We start from the raw sequence: 21,833 nt of genomic DNA, 5'->3' as shown, positions 1-21,833 counted from the left end.
AAGCAACAGCTCATTAATATAAAAGTTGTAAACCAAAAAATGTGAACCTAATATGGAACTAAAACTTGACATTTATCTAAAAATAAGGGAAAATTAGCTCAATTTAGAAAATTATTCCTCCTAAGTAGTCCACACTAACTCATATTTCAAGTACATGTCATATTTACTGGTTTTTTTCCTATGATATTTATAATTTTAAATTTTTTTAATCTAAATTTTACTTATAAAATTCACAGAAGCATAAGGTAAAAATTCAAATATGAGGTCTGTCACCACCCCTCAGACCCACTTCCAGATTAGGAAATTTAATACTGATGATTGGGCATCTTTTTCTTATTTTTTGTATGCAAGTATATACCACAGAACAGAAAACAACCAGTCTGCACTAGTATATTCCTATGAAATTACTTACAAGAATTTATTTAAATGTAGCTTTTCTCCTTCAATAAAAATGGAAGAACTAAACATCTATAGAAACTTTTGCATCCTACTTTTCCACTTACTAAACCTTAGAGATCTCTTTATGTCAGAAAATATTGTTGTACCTCATTTCTTAAAATAGTATATAAATCTATTTCATCAGTCCCCTAATGTGAACAGACATTTACCTTGTTTCCATGTTTTATTAAACCAGTCAGCATTCATGCTTACTTTTTATTGAAAATAAAATAGCTTTATTGAATTTTAAAATAAAATAGCTTTTTATTAAAGGAAACTCAGTTTAATAACTTAATTGTTTTATTAAATTGAACACACTTTTACTAAAAGTCAGTCATAACCCTAAAAGTTCTATAATTCCAGTTGTTTATTCATAACATGGGCTATTCTTACTGTCTGTGAAAAGATAAAATGCTTTTAACACTTATGTTACCTGCGATGTATGAAATGTGTTCTCTTATTTTGATTTCTTAGGCAGATTGAGGGTTTAAAAAGTCCAAGTTTGAAATATCATCGCCAGACAAGTTCACCAAACCCAGCTACAGGTGATGCAGAGGGTTTTGACTGACATGCATTCATCTCATGACTTCCACCATGAAGTCTCTGATGAGATAGCAAGGCAAAAAAGTTAAATCTTTCTCCCATCTTCTTAGGATTCATTAACATATCATACCCCTGAAGTAATTGCTGCCTTATTGATGGCTCTTCTGATTTATCTAAAAGAACCTGAAAAGAAAAATTTCTCAGCACAAATAATCAGAAGAAAGAATTCCTAGTTATACACAGCAACACTAATGACTCTTAAATATTTCAATAAAGCAGTGCTCAGATGTGATTTGTGATTACCTGCCTGAGAATCATGGGGTGCTTATTAAAGACATAGGTTGCTGTGACCAAAACCTACAGATTTGCATTTTTAACAAATATCCCCAGGTGGTTTTATCTACACAAAAGTTTCAGAAGAACAGTTATAAAATTCATACCCATGAACATGGTTTTCTTAATGAACAAGAACAGTATTTGGAAATCTTAATTCTACCTCACATGGAGATGCATGAAACTTACCAGGCTGTGTCACTCTCTGGCTATCTGGTTACACTACATCCTACACTACTGAGAAGACTGGAACACCAAGGATCTAGCTAACTACAAAAGATTAAGTCCAGGTAAACTTACTTAAAATAGTCTTTGAAGTACTATGAAATTAAAATATTAATGATTGTGAAATAAGCCATTACCTTCAGCCGGACATCAATACCCATATTTTTTAAAAATGTTTGTTGTTTTATTGGGCCCAGAGAGGTTACTTTTCCCTGTGTCATTCTGCGCAGATAACTGAAGTCCACATCAGCTGTTAGGTCTGCTGTTCCTGGGGCAATTAAGACATCATGAAGCTTGTGGCCACAAAATCCCTTCAACATAAAGAAATGAGTTTTTGCCCTCTTATGGTTATTATCAAGATTAAAGAAATGTCACATTAGTACATTTTTACATGGCAACTGTTAAAAAGGAATATATGGCCTCAATCTGTGATTGACAGACTATGCTATAGACCCTTCAAATGAGACTCAATATGAAATGCAGTGTTGGAGTGTCTAAAAATGCTACCCTTAACATAAAGTTATTTAACATTTTTATTAATGTTTGTCATGATGGACTACAGGAGATCTCATTAATTTTCCAGGTGAATTCAGGTTATCAGAACCTAAGTAGTGTTTTACAAAGTATATCCATCAACCATGTACATCAGAATCACCTGAGAATGTTACTGGACTCCACCCAGACCTGGTCAGTCAGAATCCTGGAGGTGAGCTAGAGAATCAGCACTTTTAACAGTCTCCAGGTTATTCTCAGATACAGTAAAGTTAGAAATTAAGAAACACAGATCTAGAAAATGACTAATAGCATGTATTTCAATTAAAATATATTGAACAGAACTAATCATATTCAAAGAACATTAAAAGGATGTTTTTTTAGGAAGGGTTAAAAGAATACACTAGGAGAAGAAAATATGTTGAAAATATGACAGAAAAAGTGTGAATGATTACAATAACTAGGTTAAAACTGGAAAGAAGTACCAAAAAATTTTTTTCTGAATGAAGCAGGGGCAGATAGAAAAATATAAGAACTTGAAGAAAACCTTTCTGTTTGTATAACTCAGATGCTTACTAGGTCCTACAACTAAGAAAGAATGTAAAAAATACAGATCTTACTCAAAGGAGAGTTGGACAGTGGACTTAAGACTAGGGTTAAGGGTGATTATAATATGAATTAATGTTAATTATAAAATAATGTAATTCAATAAAACTAGGTACCGTAGAAACCAAAGATAAAGATCTTCAATCAACTTCAAATCTAACAATGAAATTGTGATAAATCATGTTACTGAATTATACATACTCTGAAGGTATCTGTCTTTGTTCCATCATGACCATAATCAGCAATCAGTGCAGCACCTCCAGTTAGTGCAATGCGTTGAGAAAGTTCCTGAATAATAACACCAGCATCAGGACATACTTCAACATGATCCCTTGTTTCTTCACACTGGTAAAAGAATAATTGAAAGAATCAAAATACATCATTTGAAAGAACTGTTTCCTTAGGGTTTTTCAAGTTTTTCCACAAAAGGAACAGTCATGATAAAAATAAAACCCTTCTCAATATGAATATGTTCTCTACGCTCAACTTTTCACCTGATGTGTTTTTTATTATAAAGACCTCCTTGGTTCTTTTAATGCTATCCACTAGGTTTACAAAGACATTTTAATCTTTCACAAAAAGGCATATGCCCTCCTAGCCCCCCAGATGGCCAAATGCATTATCATTTCATTTAATGTAAATTACTTTTATATCATAATTCATATAATATATTCCACAGGGCTGAAAGCACGGGAAAGGGATTTTTGCCTGCCTAGAACAGTGCCTGGCACATTACAGACACTCAAAAAACTATGCTGAAAGAACAAATGATATAAATCCAATACAACAAAACAGATACTATTAAGTATATTTTGATTCCCTCTGTTGGGGCATAAAGTATCCCAATGATATGCCCTATATCTAGAAACATCAACTTACAAATGTACCCAAGATGTTCAACTATTAACTAAAGGTCCACAGTAAGTACTTAGTAAGCTTAAAAAGTGAAATGACAATAAGTATTAATATTTGTCAACCTAACATAAAAGAAATTTCATTAATTCTGAGATGAATGACTGAAAATTTGAAAATTCTTTTCTTCATTATGAAAACATACATTAATTTTTGCTCCCTCCTAACACCCTACTAAAAATGAAGTAATGACCTGCCCTGACATCTCTGCGTATACTGGCACAGGTATACCAGTGTAGAGTCACACAGATGTAGGGTTGAATCTCAGGTCTTCTTACCAGCAGAAGTTACTTAACTTTTCTAAGTCGGTCACTTCATTATATTAAATAGAATAATAAACCATTTAGCCCCTACAGCTATTATGTAAATGACTATGACTTAGCTATAAAAACCATGAAGCTGGCCTCATCAGGCATCTGCTGACACACCTCAGCTTATCGCTGACATTCTTACCACCTTAGACTGCTGTTTCAGAAGATGTCAGTGGTATTACCATTCACCTCATTCAAGTGGAAAGGAAAATTCACTCCCTCCCTCATACGTTAATACTAATCATGTCAACAACTAAAAAAAAAATTCCAACTCCCAGGGCCAGGGAGTTAGTTCTTGGTACCTTCACAAATTTCTCTCTCACTCAGGTAAAATTAGGTAGCCGGAATATGAAAAAACAGAAATGTTCACAAGTACTTAGTCTATTTTAATTTATACTTTGCAAAGAAAATTCATAGGTTTATGTTTAAAAGCTTTTGTGCTTTTAAAACTGATAAAGCTGAGGTAGGAAGTTCTTAGTTAAGATTGAGAATATAGAAATCTTTTTTCTGAGCTGGAAATAAGAAAAAGGTGATATAAAACCCAGACATTCCTGAGAAGTACAGGAATCTATTTGAAACTTTAAACACAACCCCGGGACAGACAGGCTTTTGTGATTATTCCCTGAAATCAACAGAAAGCAGGAGTAAATCTGCTACCATTCTTTCTAGAATCAAGTTTAGATCTGGATGGAAGCATGAGAAAAAAGTCACGCTCTAGCCCAAACAGTGATAATAATAGAACTTATTTAATACAGCTTTTTTGAGAATTAAATGAGAAAATACAGAGTAATACAAAGTACTCAAAAATGTTAGCTGTTATTATTACTTTACTATAGTCTGTACTACATTGAACTTTTCCTGTAAGGTAATCACCATTCAATAGAAAGCTGAAGTAAACGAGGAGAAGGTAAAAGACTTGGCTGAATACGTGCTTACTAACTTTATCTCCTATTACATGACATTGAGGTTACACACTTAAGAAATGACTTTGACCCATTCTCCTCACTCCTGATCCTCTGTACTTTGTACTGTCAATAAAAAGCACGTCACATGTTGCTCGCAACTCCCCCTGTAAAGGAACTCTATAATTGTAACACAGAAAATAAGACTTTGGAGATTGTTACAATAAAAGAAACTTGAAAGAAAAAAACATATTGCTACCTGTATGAAGGCTTCTGCTGGGGTGGTACAAGGTGCCAAAACAAACCTCAGTTTATCAGAAACATGCGGATCAATGTCAACGAATACTTCTCGCCATCCATGTCGTGTTTTCTAAACACAAAATAATGCATAAAAACAAATTTTTACAAGTTTGTTCTCAAAACTGCCTCTACCAAAAATAACAGCTTTCATTTCTTACCAAAAATAATATTTATGGGGCACTTTACTACTTAAAATTACTTAAAAGCACTACTTCATTTCCTTTGAACAATATAAGTAGACTGATATATAAAAACTGTTCATAAGGGAGGAAGCAATAACAGAGAGGGATGTGTAGAAGATAAGAAAACACACAGCATGGAAAGAGCCCCCAAAATGGAAAACAGACTCAGGAGAAACAATCAGAAGCGTCTGCTAACAAATGACTACATGGTAATGAGAACTGGTCTTAGCCTTAAGTTACCAGTACACACACCTTACCACCAAATCTTAAATTTCCTCACAGGAAGAATGAAAATACTTTAATCTCTGGAATTTTTAAAAATTTGCTAAAATAAATCCTTCACTGTACTACTGCCATTTTACATTCTCTCACTTCTTCACCCCAGAAGAATTAAGAATTCATAATAATTACCCCAGGAAAATTAAGAATTCCCTTTAATACCTCATTTTTGTTTTTTAGTTATTTATGTTGATCAAATTCCGAATAATAGTTAAAAATAACTTCAATAAGTAATATTCATGTTCTATAAACACCATAAAAGTTCATTCTTACAATACAAGTCCTTTTGTTATTCAATTATAAACATCTTTTTTTCCATCAATACCTGAAACTTATGCACAGGAAGAACATCAAAAAATTCATGTGCAAGATAAAAGCTGTACCCTATTTAAAAATAGAAAAAAAATCAATGTTTCAGCATTTTAAGGCACTTAACTTTTTTGAACATTAACTATAAAAAAGAAAATGCCTAATTCTTTAGTATTGTAACCTGTGATACTTCCATAATCATCACTACCACAGACTTATGCAGGTCTTCCTGGAAAACCTACTCCTGCAGATCATACAAAGGAACAGTTACTACTGTTCTTATTTTCCACGTAACAGGGTCAGAGAGCTGAAATAAATACCTGAATTACCAGCTAAATCATTTTATTCATCACTAGACCTAAAAGAAATAACTCAAATGTGTTAGCTGGAAGGGAATTTGAATTTCATAAAATCATCTGAGAAGGCTGAGGCCAGGAATGGCTTTGGGTGCCTTGCCAGAGATCACACCAGCAATTTAGGTTTGAGCCAGGACTCATCACTATAAGATTCCTGACTAGTCCGGGATTTTATCACCACACCATGCTTACCTTTAGGCAAGTAGGATTTTCAAAAGATTAGTTAACTAAACTAAATCCATTTACTGCTTCCTTTAACCGCTGCTGGCTTGGGCTGCTTCATCATCAGTACTGTCTCAGCTATCAAGAAATACTAAAAAGTTTAATGGAGATTCATGTTTTGTTTTTTTAAAACAAAACTACATGAAATACACTGCTCCTCTTAATGTTATGCAATTTTTTTTTCTAATATGATGCTCTTTTCTAGGAAAAAAGTTAGCTACTCTCCGTGGATAAGGGACTTGGCAGCAATAACTCAAAATCTATTATACTGCTATAAAAGGTATCACTACTATGAGGAGTCATGATCAAAATTCTTTCAGTAATCAATGTAAAGAAATTACCTTTTGGAACATCTTGCAGATCTCGGTACCAGGATATTGGAATCCCAGCCTTGGTAATACCTTTCATATATACTGGGGATCCAGCATTTCGCTCTAATGGGACCTTCTCTTCAGTCAGTGTCAATGCTTGAATCTCACTTAATTTTTGGCTCACCTCTACCAGATGTATTGAAATGTCACAGTTTTTCAGCACAGATCCAAGCTGACTGAACACCTAAATACAGAAAGAAGAAAAAAAATTGGCAAAATACAATGTGTTAAATAGATTTTAGGTTTTCTAACAATTTACCTTAATAATTTAGTCATGTCACAACAGACATAATGTTTGGTTTCAGAGATTTGTTCCTTACCCACACCACCCTCCAGCAGCCTATAAGAATCACAACCTATAGAGTTATTAAGCATAGGCTATACAAGAAATGAACAATGCTCAATTTAGTTTCCTAATGATAAATTATAATTAAATGAAAATAAAAGACTTGGCATCCAATAAAAACAATGATTCAGATTATGGAGTATAAAGAAAGACCAAGGAAATAAAACACATATAACCTTGATTTTATAGAGCCTCTGTTTCTATGAAATAATCTCATCCTTGAGATAATAAAACTGTATCCTCAGGGAATCAAATTTGAATGGCACTAATAACTTGACAACTCAGATTCTAGCACTTTTTCAATTTTTTCTTAGCAAAACATTTTTTTTTATTGCTGTAAACAAGCAGGATAAAAAAGAAAATACTAATGTTTTACCAGTCTTTTTTTTTTTTTTTGGCTGACCAGTACAGGGTTCAAACCCCAGACCTTGGTGTTATCAGCACCATGCTCTAACTGAGCAAACCAGCTAGCTTTTTTTAAAACTAATCTTTTACTGCTAAAAATTTAACAGCAAAAGCATAAAGTGCATCAGTATTAATTTTCTCTGGTGCTGTGCCTCCTACTTTTGAGAGATGAAGATACAGACGGATAATATTAATAAGATGACTTCCAAATTTAACTTTAAGATGAAACCATACATGGAAAAACTTCCCAAGAGAAAAATCCTTCAGAAAGATCAAAAATAAAAACAGGTCTGTCTGTAATACTTCTTTGGCTATTTTCTTTGCATCCCTTTAAATTCTGTGGCTTTTTAAGAGTTCATATGACTCGATCTAGAGAAAGATTCTTCATATATTTTAAAGGCGGTGGGCTTGGTTCTTAAAGTACTCAAACAAGAAAATATTATTTGAGAACCTTATTAAATATTTTAAATTGAAATGGACTTTGCCAATTTAAAGAAATATAAAATAGAGCCCTGGAAACTTAAATCAGTGATTCTGGGTTTTTTTCCCCCAAAGATGATATAATCAGTATTTTTATTTGTCAGATATTTATAAATTTTCTTTTAAAAAATCCTTCCATTCCTAATTTCAAGCAAAAATCATATAGCAACAAGAAATTTAAATTTATATTGAATATATGTTTTGGTTTTTACATCAAATTGCCAAGGTACATACAAAATAAACTCAAAAAGACTAATGGATTCCAAAATAGTAAAAACTATAGAAGTTTAATAAATGCTATTATCAGGTACTGTAAACAGTAGTCCACGTAACTATTTATTGTTTTTTTAAAATAGTAGGTAGACTGATAGAATGAGGCTGGCCAGTTAGCTCAGTTGGTTAGAGTGGTGGTGATATCACCAAGGTCAAGGGTTTGGATCCCTGTATCAGCCACCCACCAAAAAAAAGCGTAATTAGAAAGAATGATACAAAGAATATCCACCATCTGGTCAAAGAAATGGAACATGATCTTACTTATAAAGCTCCTGTGTCCTCACTCTACCCTCAGAAGTCACCACCATTCTGAATCTCGGGTTAATCATTTCCTGACTTTTCTTTGTAAACACTACTAAATAGATGAGTATTTGCATTACCAAACATATAATGTTTAATGTTGACTATTTTTGGAATTTATGCAAATACAATCATGATATGAGTTCTTCTGCAAGTTGCTATTTTCACTCAACATCTTATTTCATGTGGAACATTGTTTCATCTGTTGTGATGTCATGCACTCTTACTGCACTTGGTATTCCACTGTATGACTATACCACAATTTATTGGTCCTTTTTCCCACCAATAAGCATCTGGGTTGTTTCCAGGTTTTTGCTATTCTAAACAATGCTGCTATTTTCTTGTACACGTCTCCTGGTACATATATATGATGAGTACACTAGATTCTCTAGGGTGTATGACCAGCAGTAAAATTGCTGGGTCATACAATGTAAGTAACTGTGATAAAGTTTTTATTATCTTTGTTAGTAGATAATGCCCAATAGCTTTTCAAAATGGTTGTACCAAATTATACTCATGTACAAACACTATATGAGAGTTCCCACTGCTCTATTATCCCCATCCTCACCAACACTTGGTGTTATCAGAAACACTTGGTGTTTCTAATTTTTTCCAATCTGGTGAGGATTACATTTTTTTATTACTTACCCTCAAAATATCTCCTGCGAGGGTACCCCTACCTGGGCCCAGTTCCACCAGCTGGAAAGATGTACTTTTTCCAGTGGCTATCCATTCACTAATGAACCATATCCCTAGAAGCTGTGACAAGGAAAAAAATATACTAAAGTATTATAAAGTATAAAAGCATATCATAAAACTCCACATAAATACACACTTTACATCAGAAAGCAAAATGTTTGCTAACAACCTATGTATGTTATTTAATATATGCATATATGTTTACACACATAGGAACTACAGTGGATTAAACTGCCCCCCAAAGTCACTGAAGCTTAATCCTCACTATAACTGTTGAGGGTGGGAAATCCTATTATGTTAACTGAAAGACAGGGCCTTGAAGAGATGATTAGATTGTAAGGACCATGCCCTAGTTGATGGGCGTAGTTCTGAGGACTTTAAAAGACGGACATGTGACAGTCTCTCTGCTCTGCCATCCTGCCATGTGAGACCCTATGTTACTGCCAAGGAAGACCCTCACCAGACGTATTCCCTGGACTTTGGACTTCCCAGCCTCTGAAACTGTAAGCAATAAACTTCATTTTTTTACAAATCACCCACTTCCAGATATTTTGTTATAAGCAACAGAAATAGAATAATACAGAAACTTTACTGGAACTATGTCACAACGTACACCATTTAGGAAGTTTAGTAATAGGAGAAAATAGTTACAAGGCAGCTTCCACTATAAAAGGTCACATAGACAATATGTGCATGTACTGACACAACAAACTAAACCCCAAAAACATGTACAAGGAAAAAAATAAAGTAAAATAAAAGTCCCATGACACAGATAAGAGGATATCAATTACAGTAAGGTACTATTATCTGAAAGCAAACAGACATATGAAATGCGATTTTGCCATTTCTTTATACTCATATGATTTAAATAATTACATGACTCTTAGACATGCTTTCCAATATTTGGATTTTACTTGCTCTTATGTACTATTTCCTATTTCTAAATTCATCAAAGTTACTTATAAAGGGAGACTTCAAAGGTAACTACAGCTCACTCATGGTTGGGGCTTTAGAGCTCATCTTGATTCCACTAGTTCCTCTGTTCTTTTCTATCTTTTCTCTCTTCCTTCTTGGATACTCTCTACCTCTTTCCTCACCTTTCCTGTTGTCTTTCTTTGTCCGCTGTTATATTACATCGGGTTTGCCTCTTTTCCATCCTCTTTACTTCCATCTCCTTTTTTTTCTTTCTTTTTGCCCCTCTTATCTCTCCATTTCCTTTTCTACAGTGAAGTATAAACTTTTTAAATGTCCTCTCTACAATTTCTCTTTTCTATTACCATTCTATTCCCTCAGTATATAAACTACTAAAAATTAACTTTTGATGAATCACAAAAAAAGATGTAAAACACTATTGTGGAATAATGCAATTTGATATGATCTCAAATGTTTATGACAGTAGCTTCTTTTATGGTTTACATCGGATATTACCTCCCCAAAGATCTGACTTATTTCAGGTGAAGTAATAAAATCTCCTTTTTCTCCTAGCATGTCACGGTACACATAATAACCCTGAATAAAAAGAGAAAACAAATTAATTTTCAAATAAAGCTTTTTAAAACACCCCTCCAAAATCTTACATAACGTACACCATGAATAAGTATTTAGTAAGAAAGTTCTCCCCTCTAAATAAGCTAGATAAACAGTGACTTTACCTAAATTTTACAAAGTAATAGTCATTTTGCAGTGCTGGTAGAAAAACAATTACTCCTTGACCACAAAGGCAGAAGCCATGCAATGTCCATCTCTGCATACTCCCTCCCCTCCCTGCTCCCACAACCCAACACAGGGGCCTACCTCTTCAGCCTCCTCTCCAAAATCCTAACACTTTCTGTTTCAAATTAGCCATGCCTGCTGGTGAGCATGGGAGTTTACTGTGTGAAAATTCACCCAGCTGTATACTTGTGAATCTGCTCAAATGCCATCTTTGCTGACCTCTTCCTCCAACCCTCCAATCCAGAGCTTCCTTTTCCATATGTCCATGTTCTTCAGCACAAGGTACAGTTATGTGGGAGAGATCTTATTGATCTTCACATCCCAAGTTTCAGCATAATGCCTAATCTTGAAGAAACACTCCAGAATTCTCTGTTAAATTCCTTACGCTTCCTAGCCCCTTATTCTACCACCTTACTCTTAGCGGGTGACCTGTGTTCCCGTCCCACGCAGGAATTAAAGAATGCTATAAAATATGACCTCCCACCCTACCTGACCTCCACCCACCTGTTCCCATTCCTTCCTTGAGATTCAAAGGAGAAATGCCTTCCCCTTCCCCTCTTATCCAAACCTAGTCCTGCCCCCTGGGCTCTGGATTGCCATTCCTCATATAACTCCCATAGGCCCTTTGCATCATCCCTTCTCTCTCACTTCTTCAACTTTTCCCTGTCAGCATTAGAAATAAACCAAGTCACTCTCATCTTTAAAAACTTTTCCCTCCACACACCATCCCCCTTCTAGGCTTTCTCCTCTTCATAAGTAAGCATGTCAGGGGTATTTAACCTTTTTTGTGTTATGAACCACTCTGGTGGTCTAGCAAAGCCTACAGGCCCCTTTGTAGAATGTTTTCAAATGCACAGAACATAAAACACACAGAATTACAAAAAAAATCAAATTGGAAAATACTTATCAAATGTTTTTTAAAAATCTGTGAAACTATATACACTTCTTTACTAGTGTATTAAAAACATCATGCCAAAGCTCTAATAATTAACAAAATTTTGAAGTATGGATGAACACAATGGTATTTTGAGATACCTGTGATCACTATATTGTGATATACCAGTGATTTCCACTGATGACAAAGTCACAGGTACTGCTTATGCTACTGGCTGTTGCCTATGCTCATAACTGAAGAAATGCTAAATTTCAGTTAGAAGTTAATGAAAATAAAGGTGAAATTTTGTTTCCATCCGAACTCATGAACCTCCTGATTTCTATTCAAGGGTGCCTAAGTTAAGAACCTCTACTCTAAATTTTAGAGTTACCCCAAGTCTTAACTCTGGGAAGCCTTCCTTTCTCTAAGTATGCTCCCTGGTTCCTTGGCTTTAAACACCATCTATATGATATCAACCAAATTTATATATGCATACTCAATCTTCCTCCTAAATTCCAGACTCTTATAGCCAATTGCCTACTTACTCTCTCCACCTGGATGTCATCACCAACACGGTATGTACAAAATTCAGCTCCTGACGTAGACCCTCTCCCCAGTATTTTTTTTTTCTGTCTTTCTGGCAGCTGGCCAGCAAGGGAATCGAAACCCTTGAACTTGGTGTTATAACACAGCATTCTAACCTACAGAGCTAACCAGCAAGCCTTATCTCCATCTTAGTCTCAGTAAAAGGCACCACCATCACCCAATTGCTCAAGCTAAAAGTCTAGGAGTCAGTTTTGATTCCTCCCTTTTCACAGCCTTTTTAAACCTAATCCCTCAGGAAATCCTGTCAATCCAAGATATATTTCTAAACCTTCCACTTCTCACTGCATTTCTACTACCACCACAATAGTCTAAGCTGCCTATCTTGCAGCACTGCCCACAGGAATTAAAACACCCCGCTTTAGTAAACCTTCAGACACTTGAGTCACTCCACCACATCCAACAGCAATAGGCCAAACCAACCCCATATGAAATATGAGATGTCATTTTTCAGCCCAGCAAAAGGTGAAATATTCTAAAATAAAGGACTATAGGCTTTATAGAGCAGACAACGAAATACAGGTCAGAAAGCTGTGACAATGTTTAAACCTAAAACCATAAAGAGCCAGACTTTACAATCGCAAGAAGAAAACGCAAAATATGCCTCCAATGCCAAATAAAGCCATCCCAACAAAGACAACTTTCCAGGCAGTAAACTCTTATTTCCAGTTGCCTAGTGAAGATTTACACCTAAGAGTCTCATATACACTTCAAATTCATACATCAGGCTGAACTCTTCATCCTTTCCCGCCCCTGCATTCCCAGGTCAGAAAGACACCCTTCCCCCATCTCATAATCCAAGCGGTTACATTTTGTCTCCTAAACACTCTGCAATTTGTCCTCTCCTCTTTATTGGCACTGCCGCTAACTGCACCTAGCACTGACTAACTGACACTAACTTATCTGTCCCGAGGTCTTCGGGGATGGCTGGTCTCCGGGAAGGCACCCGCACTGCCTGTGGTCAGGACCTTCAGGTTTCTCCCTCCTGGTTCGCACCTCGAAAACTTGCGAGGACAGGCCTGGTCCTCGGGTTCCCCGACCCCTACCTTGGCCGGGTTGGTTAACACCTCCTTCATGTACTCAGCCACAGTGATGGGGCCCGTAGACTTTATTTTGTACATAAGATGCCGCAGCATTGGCGTCACCGAGTTGTTTTCTGCCCGCTCATTCCCGGAGCTGCAGTATTTCGCTCTCCAGATACGGGGAATGACTGCGAAAAGCACAGATGAAACAGGCCCCCCTATAACTTTCAGTGTGTACACGTGCAAGCAACCTGGGCACCTCCAGAGCAGCCTTGTTACCTCTGAACCTCGCCCCAACCCCGGAAGGAGGACTAACGAGCGCAGCACACCCACGAGGCTCGGAGAAGGCAGGCGCCTTGCCCACGGCCACAGGGCCCTCTGCGGCTGCACTCGTCTCACCCCGGGGCGCCCTCAAGCTGGAGGTGAGCCCCCGAGCCTCCAGCTGAGGAACTGAGGAAGGCGCCCCCGGCTGTTTCCAGGGCAACCGGGGTTCAGCGGGTGACACTTACCCATGCGCGCCGCGGCGCACACCCGACCCGCGCGGGACCTCGCCAGCACGCTCATGCCGAGCTTCGCTGGCCGCCACTCTCTGCCCAGGGCCTGGGGTGGGGATTGGGCCGTTTCCGGGAGAGGCCCGCCCCATCGGAAGTACGTCACGGCCAACCGGAAGTACGCTGCGGGCCGTGTGCGTGTGCTCTGCTAACCATGGCGGCCGCCAAGGACGCTTTGGAGTTCCATGCCAAGCGTCCCTGGCGCCCGGAAGAGGCGGTAAGAGATCCGGACGAGGAGGACGAGGGTGATAGCGGTGAAGCTGAGGATGGTTTCTCTCTGGAGGAAGTGTTACGGCTCGGAGGCACCAAGGTAACGGCCGCGGCTCCCGGGGAAGGAGGACAGGCGCGGGGAGCCCGGAGTGGTTCCGCGTGTGGCCGAGCAGATGGCCCGCCGCTCCCGCGCTGCGGGGAGGGACGGCCTCCCGGACCCAGATCGTAGCCTTGCAGTGCGCTTGGCGCACTTCCCGCACTTCTTCCCACTGCTCTTTACGAGAGAAAAGTTTCGAATTGAACGTGTTAAGCTGTGTCACTATCATTCCAGCAGGTCGGAGAGGACTGAGTTTTCCTGGTCCTGACTTCGTGGCATCAGTGTTTTGAACCCCAGTGGTGCTGGAATTTTAAGTTCTGTTCTCAGGGGTACGTGCACATGCTCACTGTACGCTCTAGAAGCCTTCCTGTTTGGGGAATGTGCATCCTAATTAAGGGAGGGAGACGGTAAACAAACTCTCAGATATACATACAGTACGCCAGACTGAGTAGTGCTGTGGAGAAAAATAAAACAACGATGGAGGATAAGGAGTAGAGAGGGCGTTGCAGTTTTAAATGAGGTGATCTGGGAACGCATCACTGAGATATTTGAGCAAAAACCTGACGGAGAGGAAGGAGTGGGCCATGTGCCATTCCATTCAGATGGAACTGCAAACGCAAAGTCAGAGGCAGAAGTTTGCCCAACCTTTTCCATGAACAGCGGAAATGCCAGGGTAGCTGAGGCAGAATGAGGTAAGGGGAGAATCGTAAGAAATGTGGTAAGAGGGGGGGCTTTTGCTCTGTGTTTGATGCAAAACCATAGGAAAACTTCAACAGAATTTGGCTTATTTTTTAAAAATACTGTTTTGTTTGAAGACCAGACTTTGGGGGTGGAGGGCGGTTAAGAGACAGGAGAAATGCAACCCAGAGGGGCATTTTCACAGTTTGCTCTGTATTTGGGTTATACTTATTATTTGAATAGGCAATAAATACACGATACAAACTTTAAAAGGTTGTTGGTGAAAACAACATGGTGAAAAGTCTTTCCCACTTTTATCTCCAGCCATGCAATTTCCCTTGTAGGTAAAAAGTATTTTTACAAGTGTATTTTACCTCTTTCGGAAATATTCCATACTTTTACAAGAAAATACATACATATACTTAGGTATATGAAATATATGTGTTTTTTACACAAATGGTACCATATATAGGTATTCTTATCTGTATATTTTGTATTGTTTTCCTTATCGTCTTAGAGATCCTTCTGTATCAGTGCATGAAATTCTGTGTCATTGGTTTTGTGGCTGCATAATTATTGTGACTTTAATTATTGTGTCTGTCTTAATTTAACCAGTCATTTATTGTTGATGTTTACATTGTTGCCAATCTTTTGCTATTTTAAATAATGCTGCAGTAAGTAACATTAAACATATGAGGGTACTTCCAAAAGTTTGTGGTACCTTTGTCTATGTTTTCCCACATTTGGAAGTACCCTTATATTTGTAATCTAAATTTGTAGAAACAGAATTTCTGGGTCAAAGGATATGTGCCTTGTAGTTTATGATTGAAGCTGGCAAATTGCCCTACATGGACGTTGTGCCAGTTTTTACTCACATGAACCATGTGTGAAAGAATCTTTTCCCCCACACCCTCTCCACCACCACCCATCATAATTTTATCTTTGCTTATCTGATATATTAAAGAATGGATGTATCATTGTGGTTTTAGTGTGGATTTATGTAAATGTCAGTGAGGATGAGCATCTTCATATTTTCAAAGAATCATTTTTTTCCCCTAGGAACTGTTCATATCCTTTGCACGTTTTTCTATCGGGTTATTTGTCAGTTTCTTACTGATTTGTAGGAACTTCTACGAAAAGGTATTAAACCCAATTCCTTTGGTATGAGTTGCTCATATTTTTTCTCCAGTTTTTCTATATGTTTTCCGTGTGAGAGAATGATAAATTTACTAATCCTTTCCTTTGTGGGTCCAGAGTTTCATGTCAAATTTGAAAAGATTTTTCCTATTCTGAAATTATTTTTTTAATTATCTTGTGCTTTCTCTTATTATGTTATAGTTTTATTTTTCACATTTCAATCTTTCATCTGTCACATATTTATTTGGGGGTAGGGTGGGAGCCCAGGTAATACCCTAATAACGCAATTTCATTTCACTGATTTCAAAGATACAGGATTCAAATTAAGTTTTAAAGTTTTGACTAAACTGTTGAATTTGTAATATACCTTTAACTTTCTTATGTTTTTATGCAGCAAGATTACCTTATGCTGGCCACTTTGGATGAGAATGAGGAAGTGGTGGATGGAGGCAAAAAAGGAGCAATTGATGACCTTCAACAAGGTGAACTGGAAGCATTTATTCAGAATCTTAGCTTGGCCAAGTATACAAAAACTTTCTTAATTGAAGAAGGTGAACCAGCTAAAAAAGAAAATGCCAGCAAAAAAAAAGAAAAAGTATCTAAAGTAGATAATAAAAAGCAAAATACAGCAGAAAGTGAAAGGACATCAATCAGTAAAGTGAAAAATAAGAATAGGCCAGAACAACATTCCACTGAGAACAACAGTACCATACCAAAAGCAAAGAAAGATAAACAACAGGATGTCTTTGAATTTTCTGAGAGACAGACATTGTTACTCAAGCCTGGAGGCAAATGGTATGACTTGGAGTATAGTAATGAATATTCTTTGGAACCTCAGCCTCGAGATGTTGTGTCTAAGTACAAAATCCTGGCTCAGAAGCTGTATGAGCATGAAATCAACTTATTCAAAAGTAAGACAAATAATCAAAAAGGAGCCTCTTCTACCTGGATGAAGGCAATTGTGTCATCGGGGACCCTGGGTGACAGGATGGCAGCCATGATTCTTCTTATTCAGGATGATGCCGTTCACACACTCCAGTTTGTAGAAACTCTTGTTAACCTTGTTAAAAAGAAGGGCAGCAAACAGCAGTGCCTTGTGGCTTTGGACACTTTCAAAGAATTACTCATTACAGATCTTTTGCCAGACAGTCGGAAGCTACGGATTTTCAGCCAGCGTCCTTTCAGTAAACTAGAACAGTTGTCCAGTGGTAACAAGGACTCAAGAGACAGAAGACTGATATTATGGTATTTTGAACACCAGCTGAAACACTTAGTGGCTGAATTTGTGCAGGTCTTAGAAACTTTAAGTCATGACTCACTAGTAACCACTAAAATTCGAGCCCTTTCAGTGGCTCATGAGCTTCTTTGTAACAAGCCTGAGGAGGAAAAGGCTCTTCTTGTGCAGGTGGTAAATAAACTGGGAGATCCTCAGAACAGAATAGCCACAAAAGCCTCCCATCTATTAGAGATATTACTCTGTAAACATCCCAATATGAAAGGAATTGTGTGTGGTGAAGTAGAAAGGCTGCTCTTTCGCTCAAATATCAGTTCCAAAGCTCAATATTATGCAGTTTGCTTTTTAAATCAAATGGTCCTATCTCATGAAGAAAGTGAATTGGCTAATAAATTAATAACTCTTTATTTTTGTTTTTTTCGGACTTGTATCAAAAAAAAGGATATTGAGTCAAAAATGCTTAGTGCCCTTTTAACAGGTGTGAATAGGGCATATCCCTATGCCCAGAGTGGCGATGACAAAGTGAGGGAGCAGGTTGACACGCTGTTTAAAGTGTTGCATATGGTGAATTTTAATACCAGTGTGCAGGCTTTAATGTTGCTTTTTCAAGTAATGAATTCTCAGCAGACAATATCAGATCGATATTACACAGCATTATACAGGTAAGTACACAGCATTCCAATATATGAATGAGGAATAACTTGATCTAGGATGTGTAGCACATGCAGTACCCCTCTGTGAGACAAGAGAAAGAGTTAGAAAACTGGATTTTAGGGCCCCATAAGCAACTTGCTACTCATTAACTTTGAGTAAGTCACTTAATCTTTATTTCTCTGATGGATACAAACTATATTAGATGCTTTGGGTACATTTTTTATTATTTTTTATTTTGAGAAGTTGTTAAAATAAAGAAAAATACCCCCAAAAAAGCATTTACATCCTACCACCTAATATTTCAAAATTAACATTTTGCTATATTTGTTTTAAATTTGGGGGGATATTAAAGAAATAGTGCAGGTATAATTGAAGTTTTCTTCTCCCCCTTATTCTCGATCCTGTATCTCCTTCCTCCTGTCCTTCATGCAGCCAGTCAGTAATTCATTCAACAAGTATTTTTTGAGTACCTACATATGCTGCCCATGTTTCAGGTGCTTAGGATATGGCACAGTGAACAGAAATCCTGCCCCCAGAGGTGCTTACATTAATATTGGGGAAGACAGGATAAACAAGAAAGTATGTTAAATGTTGGGGGTTGCAATTTCAGGGTTTTTTTTAAACACTGAGATTAAGGTTTCGTTACTGAACTTGGCTACTGTCCTGCAACTCACCCATTGAGGCATACTTCGAACCATGTAAACGGTTTGGAACTGGAGTATACAGCAAGCTATGTTTAAGAATTTAATGTATTTCCTTCTAATTCATTTTTATAATTTTACATACATATATATTGTGAGAAAATGTAAAGTAGTGGTTAATATCTTCGACTTAAGCCACACTGCCTGGGTTTGAGTCCCAGCCATTAGTTTGTATTGTAACTTTGGGCAAATTACTTAATCCTCATTGGAAAACCCTAATGGATTAATCCCATTTTATCATGCCACAATCACTCTGTATATTGGAGAGAAAAGCAGCTGTCGCATACTGTTATTACTAATATAATGAAACTTGCCCAAGGTTATGCCACTAGTTAATGACAGAACTTGGGCTCTAATGAAAATTGAAGAGTTAATATATGTGTTAGCCCATTTAGGTATGGTAAGTGCCTAATGTGTCTAACACATAAAAAATGCTATGTAAGTGTTGGCTGCTATCCTTATTAATCCCACTCAAACTCATCTCTTTGGTGTAATCCTCCTAACAGCTCTTCAGTAATTTGAGAGATACAGTAATTTGTGCAAGGTCACTTAGGTATTAAGAGGCCAAGTTAAGTCGCAAATTCAGCTCTACTGGCTTTAGAGTTCATGACATTTCATGGCACTGATTGCTCTGGTACACGAGAAGGAATCTCAAAGGCCTTTCCACAATTCAAGAGTCTACAATTTTTTGAAGTAATAGATACTTAACATTTTTTAGTTAATAGTTCTTGGGAAGAATTCCACAGCTGAAAATGTGGAAGGATCTTCAATTTTTTTGGTTTGTTTTAAACTTTGGGGGGTCATAAAGAACTTCTAATTTTTAGAAAATGTTTGGAATCTGTTGGAAAACATTTTTTCTGTATCTGTTTAACATCAGTCTGTTTGACACAACATTCTAACATCTCTAAAGAAGAGTACATTCCGTAGTTTTTTAAGTTACTATTTGCCAACAGCTCTCACAGGTGGATTTTCTTAAAGGGCGTTTAAGCCTTCTTAATGTATTTATTTGCTCTTGGTTTTAAGAATTCTCTAAATTTAAAAAATCCCTAATTGATTGAGAGATGAAAGAAATGACATGATTTGATTTACAAAAATATCATTTATCAAAAACTTCAGAAACATGTTCTCTTTCAAATGGTGGAGACACTCCTAAATTCTTAAATATTTCTGTTGATGAAGAATGGAATTTATGACTAAAGATGAGTTGCAAAATTGATGGGAATGTTGAAAATTTTAAATATGAACAGAAAATTGAATAATACAGAATATCTCAAAATATCACCAAGAGGCTGTAGAATTATATAACTGACAATTGGGGGAAACTGGGTATGCACAGCATTTGAAAACTCTACACAAGCTTAAGTATTTCCATTTCTAGTATTCGTAGAAAAACGTTAATGGAAGTGCGTACAGCAAAGGAAGTAATGATTCCACATGTTATTAGAGCTAATCTGGAGGACTGTGTTAATTATGGGTATTCTAATGTCTGGAGATCCAGACCAATTGGAGCACCTCTAGGATTAAGTAACTAGGATAAAGAGAGAATTTAAAAATAATCATATGAGATCAGTATTTAGCAGCCTGCAGATAAGAGACTGTGGGTAGAGAAGGATAGTAATAGTTAGATTATAGGTTCAAGTATTTGAAAGGCTGTCATGTAAAAGTATAATTAGGCTATTTTGTGTTGCTTCAGAATACAATAGTAGAATTAATGCTTGGAAATTACACAGTAGAGTTCAGCTGTGGAAAAAGAAGGGGTATTGCAGAAAAACAAGTTTTCCAAAATTGCAGTGGATTCCTAGTGAGAGAGTGAGGCAATCCACAACAGAGATGTTGTGTGACCAACAAATATTGAGCCTTTTCTAAGTGCCAAGTACTGGGGTTACAACAATGAATAACCTAGACACAGTACCTATTCCATTAGACCTTGGGAGAAAAGGAGAGAAAGGCAGGGAAACATAAGTGGGTGAAAGTACGAAGAACATAAACGTGACTGAGAATAGTAGAGGAACCTATGTTAGATACTGTGTACATACAGAGCTGGGGAAGAGCATTCTGGGCAGAGAGAATGGCATGTATGGGAGAAATGTTATACAGTCTGTATATTGGACCACAGATTTTCTGAAGTCCTCACAATTTAATTTTCTACTATTCATGTATGGTCTTCACTAGAACCATAAGGGGGCTCAGCTAGTAGGTAGCACGACAACAGAAACCCAAATCTTCTAGTCCACTACTCGCATTATTTGGTTGTGGATTAGCCCTTCCAGCGTAGTTTGTATCTATATAAAAATTATACTGTTAGGGCTGTGCCCCGTTGATTTAGGAAACAGAAAACCACTTGGAAAAGAGAAAAGAAACCACCACAAAAAAATGTCTCTTGCCCCTGTGGTATTCTTTTTTCCTGGTATCACCACCATTCTTTCTGTTCTGGTTGTTGGCTTCCATTTTACCTCACAGTGCAGATATGGTCTCTTGTTCTAAAATAAGCAGGAAAGTTATCCCTAACTCAGATGAGGTTAGTAGTTACCTCTAATGTGACTGCTGGTTGTGGAGACATTTTATGAATACATATTTGATCTTGGTTTTGTTTTATAGGAAGATGTTGGATCCGGGGCTGATGATGTGCTCTAAGCAAGCTATGTTTCTTAACCTTGTCTACAAATCTCTCAAAGTTGACATTGTGTTGCGCCGGGTGAAGGCTTTTGTGAAGAGGTTACTTCAAGTTACTTGTGAACAGATGCCGCCATTCATATGTGGAGCTTTATATCTTGTGTCTGAGATCCTTAAAACAAAACCAGGCTTAAGAAGTCAACTAGATGATCATCCGGTATATTTTACAACTGCTTTTTATATTGAGTGGGTGCTGAATATGATGGTGGTTTTTGTTTTGTTTTTCATTGCTTCAATGACAGTAACTTAGTTCTCTGGGGCATATAAGAGTCTGAGTTCTGGAGTCAGACAGGTCTCAATTTTATTACCAGGTGTACAGTTCACTAGGTGGGTTTGTTGCTTGACCCCTCTATTCTAATAAATTGTAATACTAAAACTGCAATTACATGAGATAGTTGTGGA

At 37.1% G+C, this 21,833-nt stretch overlaps 3 protein-coding genes across 5 annotated transcripts in view; 1 reads left to right on the top strand and 2 right to left on the bottom strand.

Annotated features, from left to right (window-relative positions):
• Nucleotides 1-720: 720 nt before the first annotated feature.
• NDUFAF7 (NADH:ubiquinone oxidoreductase complex assembly factor 7) lies at nt 721-14,085 on the bottom strand. Of its 3 annotated transcripts, XM_063078592.1 has the most exons (10): nt 14,006-14,085; nt 13,521-13,684; nt 10,713-10,793; nt 9,234-9,344; nt 6,752-6,965; nt 5,849-5,907; nt 5,022-5,132; nt 2,839-2,982; nt 1,677-1,850; nt 721-1,164 (listed from the first exon to the last, which is right to left on the bottom strand). In XM_063078592.1, exons 1-10 carry the CDS (start codon nt 14,058-14,060, stop codon nt 949-951), a joined length of 1,329 nt encoding a protein of 442 aa, XP_062934662.1. In that variant the 5' UTR covers nt 14,061-14,085; the 3' UTR covers nt 721-948. The 3 variants fall into 3 exon arrangements, with proteins under 3 accessions (XP_062934662.1, XP_062934664.1, XP_062934663.1); XM_063078594.1 differs by lacking the exon at nt 13,521-13,684 and having other exon boundaries at nt 14,006-14,080; XM_063078593.1 differs by lacking the exons at nt 13,521-13,684; nt 14,006-14,085 and adding an exon at nt 13,374-13,505.
• A 96-nt stretch (nt 14,086-14,181) lies between these two features.
• The window catches only part of CEBPZ (CCAAT enhancer binding protein zeta), a 24,648-nt gene continuing 16,996 nt past the window's right edge, over nt 14,182-21,833 (top strand). The window contains exons 1-3 of the mRNA XM_063078434.1: nt 14,182-14,357; nt 16,564-18,065; nt 21,357-21,588. Of these exons, the coding sequence (XP_062934504.1) occupies nt 14,202-14,357; nt 16,564-18,065; nt 21,357-21,588 (1,890 nt within the window). The 5' untranslated portion in view covers nt 14,182-14,201. The remainder of the gene's footprint in view (nt 14,358-16,563; nt 18,066-21,356; nt 21,589-21,833) is intronic.
• The window catches only part of CEBPZOS (CEBPZ opposite strand), a 26,597-nt gene continuing 21,499 nt past the window's right edge, over nt 16,736-21,833 (bottom strand). Inside the window, exon 6 of the mRNA XM_063078436.1 lies at nt 16,736-17,229. The gene's annotated coding sequence lies outside the window, so the exon portion shown is untranslated. The remainder of the gene's footprint in view (nt 17,230-21,833) is intronic.

Source organism: Cynocephalus volans, chromosome 14 (genome assembly GCF_027409185.1).
Source record: "Cynocephalus volans isolate mCynVol1 chromosome 14, mCynVol1.pri, whole genome shotgun sequence".
Lineage (NCBI taxonomy): Eukaryota > Metazoa > Chordata > Mammalia > Dermoptera > Cynocephalidae > Cynocephalus > Cynocephalus volans.
The sequence above is the reverse complement of the archived record's forward strand: the minus strand, read 5'-3'. Positions and strand labels throughout refer to the sequence as shown.